The 10,374-nt window shown below is 46.2% G+C and overlaps 1 protein-coding gene across 1 annotated transcript in view; it reads right to left on the reverse strand.

Annotated features, from left to right (window-relative positions):
- Positions 1 to 2,833, reverse strand: part of LOC116075136 (H-2 class II histocompatibility antigen, E-K alpha chain) — a 5,211-nt gene extending 2,378 nt beyond the window's left edge. Inside the window, exons 1-2 of the mRNA XM_031348150.1 lie at positions 2,690 to 2,833; positions 197 to 442 (exon numbers count right to left, since the gene is read on the reverse strand). Of these exons, the coding sequence (XP_031204010.1) occupies positions 197 to 442; positions 2,690 to 2,771 (328 nt within the window). The 5' untranslated portion in view covers positions 2,772 to 2,833. The remainder of the gene's footprint in view (positions 1 to 196; positions 443 to 2,689) is intronic.
- Between the last annotated feature and the right edge of the window lie 7,541 nt (positions 2,834 to 10,374).

The raw sequence follows: 10,374 nt of genomic DNA on the forward strand, positions 1-10,374 counted from the left end.
CAATGACAGCAAAAATGGAACAAACTTGTTAAATACCTGGGCCTGTGGCCTGAGAATTGAGATTTGCTATCTTGAGCAAACTTAGGTCTCTGAAGGGCAAACAAGACCTCCTCACACCCTTATAGAAATTCCCAAGTATCTGTTTTAAAGCTGAGCCCACATCTGGGAGGATGGCATAGGGAGGAGAGGCAGGTACCATTGGCATCTGGAGTGTTGTTGGAACGCTTCATCATGATCTCCAGGTTAGCTTTGTCCACAGCTATATTAGCCAATGCTCCCTGAGCCTCAAAGCTGGCAAACTTTGCAAATTCTTCAAGTCTCCAGATGGTCTCTGACTTTCTAATGTCTACATGGAAAATCTCGTCACCGTCAAAGTCAAACATAAACTCTCCACTTTGGTCTGGGGAGAGATAGAACTCCGCCTGGATGATGGTGTGTTCCTCTGAAAAGAAAGAAAAGGGGATCAGGGAGGGAGATGGAAGAGGAAGATGAAGAACTCACAGCATTTGGGTGAGTGGGGATAGACAGCGACTGGAGCAGCAAAATGGAAGAGCATAGAGTGGGAGTTAAGGAAGAGACAGGGTCTGGGTGACAGACATCCATACTGAGCAAAGCAGGCAGGTAAGAAAGAAGGGAGCTATGTTAGAGGATGAATGGATGGAGCTGCAAGACATAGCCTTCCTTGTTAGCACCAATCCTACTGTTGTCCATACATAGAGTGTGTGGGTATGAGGTCACGCACTCCAGCATGAGCTATGAACCAGTGGCCGCCCCCTGAAACACATACTCTCTATCACCAGCCATTGACTGTCAACAGTCTCTCAAGAGGTCCTCCTCCATCCATGTTACATTGTTTAACTGGCCTGTGAAGATCTTGTGCATATAACTGCAGCCATTGCAAGTTTATTCATGTGTGCAATGGTCATGCCATGTCTGGAAGACAGTATCTCACAGCCCTCCCCATCCTCTGGCTCTTACATTCTTTCTCCCTCTTCCTCTACACTGTCCGTTGTGCCTTAGAGAAGCAGGTTGATTCAGAAAATACTTTTGAGTGAGTATTTAATGCCTTCATGACTTTAGAAATCTGGCCAGGATGCATAAGAAAGAAACATCCCTGGCTTCCTGTTGTGTGGGAATTAAATCACTTGGGTCAGCACACACGAGCTTCTTTTTATCCTGACACTGAACTCTCTGAGTAGAGAAGTGTTGTTTGAAAGGATCAGTTGGGAACTCAGGAATTAAGTACACTTGTGACACCTGATCCCTTTGCTTACCCTGTGACCTGATCAGATCACTGTCTACTTAATATGGGAGTTTCCCATTGTAGCTCTGCTGAGTCCCATTCTACCAGGATAGGTTTGAGGCAAGAACTTTTAGTACCTCACCAAACCTAACAAACTCTGGTGACATTTTCTGGTCAGAATCTCCTTTAACCAGTGACTCTTAGAGACATAAGCGGTGCCTGAAGTGCACAGGACATTGACAGTGAGACCTTGCCTTTAACCAGTGACCCTTAGAGACATAAGCTGTGCCTGAAGCACCCAGGACATTGACAGTGAGACCTTGCACTGCTCTGGATCGCTTATATTCATCCGAAGACTGCCTCTGTGAGAAGGGGCATAGCTGGGGTGACCTTGACACTAGACCTTTATCTAACCACTACTTAGATTGGGACTTGCTTTTAAAAAAAAAGGAATAAGGTGACCAGTTTTAATGTTTGGCCAAGAGATTTATTTTGTGGTTGTCTTTATGCACAAATGTATATTCTATACTCCTCTTTCCTCCATCTCTGCTGCACAGGAAGAGCATCTGCCTCGCTAAGACTTTCCTGGGCAGTAGAAGCCTGGACTTGCTCTCGTGTGGCTGGAGCTGACTTTGCACTCTCATCATTACTTCCTTTCTTCCTCTCTTGTCTACAGGGTTGCTAAGGATGGAGAACCCTTCCTCACAACAGGTGTTTACTTCAGCACAAAATATTTGCTCTGGAGATGATGACAATATCCACTTATAGCTCTGCTCTCTGGTAACTAGAACTCAGCAGTGGTGACCACAGATCTTACAGCATCTGCTGTGTCACACGAAGCGGCTGGCACAGCTACCTCTGCCCCAAGAATCAGTCAACTAAGTGCAGTTCCTATCAGTGTGCCTGCCCCCCCTCCTGGGTAGAGTTGGTGTGGGATGGTGACCTTTCTTTGTATTTAAGATCTAAGTGATCTTAAATACAGTGTCCACGGTTGAATACAACAGGACTGGTGTGAACAGTATACTCAGCCAAGAACAGCACTGAAGACTTCTCATACATTATCTCACTGGATCTTTACAAAATTTTGTGAGGTTTCTAATTGTTAATTTTCCCAATGTTCCAGAAAGAAAAAGTAAAACCCAGAGATGTGACTTTTTGGTACCTATTGAAAGCTACTCTCCCATAGCCCCGAAAGTCTGTCCTCTGGAGAGACAGTGGTTCTCAACAGCATGTGCCTCACTTTGTCTTGCTCAATTAAGTCTGAGTCATTGTACTTCAGTAGGAAGAATTTTCCCTGAACTATAACTATCTTATAACCTTCAGATTTAAGATGGTTCCTGCCATTCTTACTTTTTCAGTTCAAAGACTATCCTCTTTATGCCCACGTTCATTTCTCCAAAGGCTCATACAGTCTACTGTCCTGGTTTTGGTTTTCTTGGCACTTACCTTTGATAGCCCATGACTTCTGGGAGCTCATCAGGACAGCCATGAAGAAAAACCTTAACATCAGGACTCCAATTGTGGCCATTTTCTTCTAGGTTGTTTGGTGGGGTCAGATGAGATCGCAGACTGAGGCAGAATTAACAAGAACTAAAAGGGATTAAAAATCCAAAGCACTCGACTTTTAACCAATCAGAAAAATGTTTCAGACTGACACATCTGTTGCTAGGAAAAGGCTTCTTGCAACTCGGTCCTATGCAGCCCACTATTTAGTATCAGAGTTTCTATTTAACACTTCAAGAAATAATTTTCTTCAAGAAGAAATTTCACCACTTATTCAAAAGGAAAAGTCTTTAGACAAAGAGAAAAATATTTCAAGAGTTTGGGAATGTTGGTAAAATATTCTGTTGGTGAAATGCTGGTGAAACTCTTCTGTTCCAATCTAAGTCCTATCTGAAACACATCAGTGAGGCTAGAATAAACTAAAAATTGCTAATGTGAAAAATGGGGATTGCACCTCTGAGTGTGACAGCTGGGAACACTGCTTTTAAGGGACATTGAATTATCTAAAGAGAAACTGAACAAACAGGCAATGAAGAATGCCTGGATTCTGATAACAGAAAGTCATACAGCAATCTCCTTATTGCTGGATGCATCTCCTCTCCCGGTGGGCTAGACCCCACCATAGTCAATTCAGCCCAAGATTCCAGGACCATGGGCAATTGCTGTTTTCTGAGGGCACTGGAAAATAAACTACAAAGCTACAAAGACCAGAGAGAGGTGGGGCACTGCCTCTGGAAAATAGACAGCAACCACAAGAAACCATGGGCTATTTGGGGTCCTCCTATATTTCTCATGGCCTGGAGAGGATCTCTAGCCAGATTGTGACCCAAGGGTGAAGCTGAGCTTGGGTGTGGAGGTCACTACTAAAGAATAGCTTGGGCATAGCTTATTCCCCTGGGAACAGTAAATCAATGCCCACAGGAGAGCCTTACCATCCTGTAGCCTGGGTCAACAGACTTTGGAAGCTCTCCTCCTGTCTTATAAGGATTAAAGGTTTGAACCAAAAGTGTTTTGTTTGTTTGTTTGTTGTGTAGTCCTGGCTGTCCTGTAACTCACTCTGTAGATCAGAAATCCGCCTGCCTCTGCCTCCCAAGTGCTGGGATTAAAGGCGTGCGCCACCACCGCCCGGCCAAAAGTGTATTTTGAAATACTCCTGAAATTCAGGAGAGGTTCCTGAAAATTAGGAGGTTTTACATCTCTTGTTTCTGGAAACACTGTATAATACACAGAAAAATATTTACTTATAAACAGAACAGACTAAAAGCCAAAGAGAAGCCACCAAGCAGCAAGGTTGCCCATCTGAGGCTGAATTAGTGGTTTGGTGAATCTTCAACATAGTAGTGGTTGTTTTGAGGTCCTATCTAGCCTTACAAAGACACTCACAGATCAGGAGGGCAGCCATCCCCTTGACTGCTGATGGTCTGGTCATGCCAGGGGCTAAGGAAGGAATCTGATATCAACCCCCAGATCACTCCCAGGATCATCCTAGGGTCTAGAGGTTGATGCTATGATCCTATGGTGCAGGCTGACCTCCTTTTTCTGAGAAAATCCAGCTAACACAGTTTTTTGCATCTATCTTTTGCTAGCTCCTTAATGCCATGTTCTTAGCAAGTGCATAGTAAGTTTAAAGTGCTTCCAAATACACAATGCTACCCAGCAACTTATGACACCGCCTAGTTCCTGTCTGCTGATTGGTTCTGCTCATGAGATTATTAAACTAGACTTCAGAGAATGACTTTCAGTTCCCCTTCTCGGTGATGTGGGGAAGTCTCTATTTGGACATCGTTCATGGTTTCCTGTTCTCCCGAAGTCTAGCTTCCTGTGCGTCTGAGGGGATTTCTGAAGCCACCTGAACAATATATCCTTGGTGACATTAAACTGTGGTGAGCCATTGCATGGTTCCTCCAGAAATGGAATTGAATATGTTAGAATATAGCTTAAGGCTGGCAGAGCACTGATCGGGGTGGACTTTTAACCTAAAGTGGTCAGTGGCCTCTAGGAAGTCCCACTGATGTCACAGTTCCAACAGAGCCCACAGGACACAAGGGAGCATCATCTGCTGAGGATATCACCGATGCCTGCTGCCTAATGTCCAAGCCTGTGATCGCTCACTCACCACATGACACAGCTCCATTGGACTCTCTGCCACCTAAACCAAAAAGCTCGTGTCCATACTTAAAACTGTGTGTTCAGGAACCTCGGGGTGGGAGAACTGGACCTCAGAGGCAAATGGGAATCATCTAAAGATTACTGAATGACATGAATATAACTATCATGTATCTCCATATCCTTCACCTGTCATATGTCTTCATTCTCCCACAGTTCCGGGATCATGAGGGCATCCACACTGGACCCAGATCTGGGGCTTCAGTGCATTTAACATGTGTTTGGCCCAAGTTCTGCAAACCCCAGCTTCCATTGTATCTTCCCTTCTCCCTCTCCCCCAAACCCTGAGCTGCTCAGTATCATATACCCATCTGCTCTATTGCTCTGAATTGCCATGACTATAAGTGTCTTTCATTTTCCTGTGTACATTTTAGGATTGATTTCTATAGCTCTGTGAAGAATGCCATTGTTATTTTGATGGAGACGACACTGAGCCACTAAATTCCCTACAATAGAGTAACATTTTGACACTATTCGTTGTTCCAAACAATGAATATGGAAGGTGTTTTACCTCTGTCTCTTCTTAAGTTTCTTTTTCTTTTCATTTAATTTATTTATTTGAATATTAGGCCTAAATTTAGGGATTCATCTTACACCAGGGAAATGTTCCACTATTAAACCATAAACCCAGTGTAAAACTGTAGTATAATCTTGAGACAGGCTCTCATCTAGGCTGGCTTAGAACTTTCTCTGGAGCCCTTGTCAACTTTGACCTTGTGATTTCCATCAGGCTGAGGGAGAGTTACAGGGTACCAGCAAGCCTGGTTTCTTCTATTTTTTTATTGGTATATATATATATTTTTAAAGTTTTCAGAGAATTGTGGCTATTGAGGGTTGAGCTCCTCTCACAATTTCCTCCTTAGGAAATCTGTTGATGGTGCATGGGAAAGCTATTGGCTTCAGTTGTTGGTTGGTTTTGTGTCCTACCACGTTATGAACTGATTGGTTATGGAGGTGTTTAGGTGCAGTCATTATCAGGTTTTCTTATTTTCAGAATGAAATTAGACCCAGACATACTTTGTTAAATCCACTTGTACACACAAAACTAAACAGCCGCCATTTAGTCTCCATCCCGGTGATATCTATTTAATAAAGAAATGTCTCAGAGACATAATTTTTCTTTCTCCCTGTTAACTGCTTTCTTTGTTCCCTATGTATTTATAAGTAACTGTCATCCTAATACTGAAAATACAGAGCCCTAATACTTCAACCTCCTTCCCCTACAGCCCTAAGTGAAGCATGAGCTACCCCCAGCCTTTCGGTCCCCACGTGGACCTTCCTGATGTTCTTGACTCCTCCTCGGAAGCCTTTGGATGGTTGGAATATTCACACCTGATTTACCTATCTACTCATAACACTTCAGCTAACTCTGAGAGAAGAGTTGATCATTTTTGAGGTGTCCTTTAATAGTGCTGGGAAAGGAGACATGACAGCAGCTTTAAGGTTAACAAGAGCCTCTCCCTGTCGCTCTACCGTCCCAACCCCTAAAGAGCCTCTCCCTGTTGCTCTGCCTTCCCAACCCCCAACAAAGCTTTGGTACTAGGATTCCTCTGAGGCCCTCCAAGGAGACTTGACATAGTTGGTGACAACAGCTAATTATTTTTTGCTCCTTCCCCCATCCCCCAAGCTCTGAATTGAGTTTGCTATGAAATAAAAAAAAAAAAACTTAATTTGACTGAATGATGGATTGAGCTATTGCTTTGTGAAGCTTTAGAGAGCAGCTCTTCAGACCTTATCCAAACTGTGCCACCTTGAAACACTAGCATCTTGTCTTGACAAATCCGCCATCTACTGGTCACTCATGGGACTTCACCATTGGGTTGCATTTAGCAGAGATGGAGCCATGAGGCCTGGTTGTTCAAGTAACCAAGGGAAGGAACCCAATAAGGGTGAGGTGAGTTTCAAGGGTACAAATGCTGGGACTAGTACCCAGTAAGCTTTATTTTTATTTTTATTTTCTCGACACTAGGATGTTCCTCTTATTCCCAGCGTGACACAAACCCAAATATCTGAAATGTTGAAGGTCACACTTCCCCGGTTTCTTCCTCTGGGAGAGCATCTTCTTCCAACAGGGCAGCAGCAATCAGTTCTGAAAGGAGACACCGGCTGATTCCCGTTAGACACTATTCCAACCTGAAGCTCCTGGTTCAGGCTAGAAGTTCTGAAAGACCCCCGTGAGGGGAGACCCTCTCTCAAGTCCCGGGAGAACACGGCCACCCAAAGACTCACAAGAGACAGATCTTGATGTAACAACGTGAGGTTTATTCAGGGGAAAGCAGTATACTGGGGACGAGCTCGTAACCCTTGCAGGGGCCGAGGAGCTTGACCCTGAGCACAAGAAGTGAGGAGTATTTAAAGGGAAAAACCACAAACTAGGGGGATGAGGGGGTTACCAAGGGAACATAACATAAAAACAGTGAAAAATTCTAAAGGGACCCAACCAATGCTTTAGTCAGGAGTCAGGGTCATGAGAAAAACATCCTGCATACTCGTTATTCTCAAGAATGTGGCTTTATCATTGTCATTGCCATTCACTTTGTGATTGACCGCTCCCTGGAACCACCTAGATGGTAAGACAACCGGTTTCTGGACCAAGCCGGCCTCCATTCTTGGCTCGTTTCAGAGAAAATTTCCATGTCCTTTAAGTAAAAGCTTATACACTGTATATTTCTACTAAATGATCTTTTCTTCTACCCTACAGTTCCAGGGTCAGTGGAAGAGGCCAAATAGCCCGACAGACCCTGACTGGACAGACAAGAGCCCAGAGCTCCTGGAGGCTCCTATCTCACGGGACAGTGTGTCTGAAAACTACAAGCCGCTGGACATGAGTTCACATTTGTAGGGACAGAAATTAAGTGTTGGCTTGGAGTCTAGTTCTCTGTGCTCCTGGAGAGTTTAAAGGATTAGGGCACACCCTGTGGTCCCCTCAGTGCCCCACAGGAAGCTCCTTGCTCGTGTCTGCGGCAAAGTCAATTTTATCCCTTTCAGAAAACAATAACTGGTCCGTGACTCAGACTTGTAGATCCTCATAAAGTCAACTTGAAAGTAAATTGAGATTTTAAGTGAAAGATTAAACCAGATCTGGATCTGGTTTATCAGAACCGTTTTTGGATGTGATGGAAATGACCATAGTCCCTGAGCGGAGCACCACAAAACCCTTCAGAGTAGCAGCAGGCCTCTCCTCGCTGCCCCAGCCTAAGACTACCGCGGTAAAGTGATTCACAGGAGTGCTGGCTCTTGTTAAAATGGCAGCTCCTGCTAAAATGGCGGCTCCTGATAAAATGGCCGCTCCACCCCACCTCCTTAGCCTGCAGCCGTCCAGGAGCTGTCCAGCGCGGTGCATCTACTTTCATGCCTCCGTGGGAGCCGATCCTCCGGAGCTGTGCACGGTGAGCACGCATTCTCTCCTGCCTCAGCCTGCAGCCTCGGAGAAACACGAAGGAGCTGTGCACGGTGGCGGCTCCATGCCAGTCCCATCCTGTCCCCAGCAGTCACACAGAAATCAGAGAAGCTGGCTGCAGCCGGGAAGGATTTCCCACCGTAACCCATGGATCTGACGCAGGGGAAAGAGGTGTGAGTGTGTGTGAGTATGTGTGAGTGTGTGTAGGGTGTGTATCTGTGTGTGTGTGAGTGTGTGTGTCTGTGTGTGTACGTGTGTCTGTGTGTATGAGTGTATGTGTGTCTGTGTGTGTGTAGGGTGTGTGTGTGTGTGAAATCTACACCCCTGGGCAGGAAAACCCGCCAGTCCCTGACATGTCCCCCTCACAAGCTCAGGAGTTGAAATCCCTCCAATTCTCACTCTGGAGATCTCCGCCCTGAGAAGCTCCGCCCCCTCAGATAAGCCCCGCCCCTTTGTCCAGCTCCCTGCTGTCCTCTCCCAGAGCAGAAGGCAGCCATCCCAGGATCCGCGGTCCACACCCTGCACTCTCCACTCGCCTCACTCGTGAGATTTCCTGCCTGGGGTGACTCCCACCTGAAAAGCCAAGAAGAAGCCAAGAGGAGGTGCGGGTGTGAGTGAGTGAGTGTGTGTGGTGTGTGTGTAGGGTGTGTATGTGTGTGTGTGTGTGTGTGTGTGTGTGTGTGTGTGTAGGGTGTGTATGTGTGGTATGCGTGTAGTGTGTGTGTGTGTGTGTGTGTGTGTGTGTGTGTGTGTGAGAGCTCCTGGGCTCGGCATGGGACACTGGGAGGGAGCTGCAGCGCCCCTGCTGAGGAGGTATCCCCTCTTCTCATCACCGTAAGGTGACTCAGGACGCCCCTGCACTGGGACACTGACCCTCCTCGGAGCCGTGTGGCTCCCAACCCTTCATGCCTCAGGAAGTTCTTCTGCTGGGACACTTTCTCCCTCACAGCTGTGTGGACTCTGGGCTTCCAGGATCCAGGATCGCCCCATCCCATCCAAGCAGAAGCGCTGCCACTGACAATAGGAATCGCTCTGTAGATGACAGACGGATGCCAGAGCTGAGAACTGCCAAGTCTGCAACTTACACATCTGGAAGTGTCGAGTATCACTGACCACACACACACACACACACACACACACACGCTCATACACATACTCACACACACTCACACTCACACACATGCTCACACACACACACACACACATGCTCATACACATACTCACACACACTCACACACATGCTCACACACACACACATACACATACACTCACTCACACACACACACCGCTGCTTCCCCTCCATCTTCCCCTACTCTTTCCTTCCTCTCTTTCTCCCTCTCATATTCCTTCTCTTCCCCTCTCCCGGCCCAACTACTGATTCCTCTAGGCTCTTAGCTCTCTTTAATTCTGAGGGACTTCAAGTGGTGAACCTCTTATGAAAGGTCTTTCTATGAACTGCAAGTTCCAGTCTGCAACTTAAACATCTGGAAGTGTCGAGTATCACTGACCACACACACATGCTCACACACACTCACACATACATACACACACACTCACACACATGCTCACACACACACACATACACATACACCACATACACAGACTCACTCACATAGACAGGTTGGCCAAGAACTCCTGGGTGTCACGGATGCTCTGCTCCTGAGTGCCATGGATTCTCTGCTCATGTGATGTCATGGATTCTGTGCTCCTGGGATGTCATGGATTCTCTGCTCCTGGGATGTCATGGATTCTCTGCTCATGTGATGTCATGGATTCTGTGCTCATGTGATGTCATGACTTCTCTGCTCCTGAGTGCCATGGATTCTCTGCTCATGTGATGTCATGACTGCTCAGCTCACTCTACCTTTTCACTCTTCGGCAGCTCATGACCCAGTCCATGAAATGATCCCTCTCAGATTCAGAGCTGAGTCTTCCCACGTCTGCTAGCCTGACTAAGACCCCACAGACCACCCCCACCTGTGCACTCCTTCCTGAGGAGCTGAAGTAGAAGCTTAAGGGTTCTTTGGAAAGTAAGATGTGTTGGATGGGGTTTTGCTAAGGC

This window comes from Mastomys coucha, unplaced genomic scaffold (assembly GCF_008632895.1).
Source record: "Mastomys coucha isolate ucsf_1 unplaced genomic scaffold, UCSF_Mcou_1 pScaffold3, whole genome shotgun sequence".
Lineage (NCBI taxonomy): Eukaryota > Metazoa > Chordata > Mammalia > Rodentia > Muridae > Mastomys > Mastomys coucha.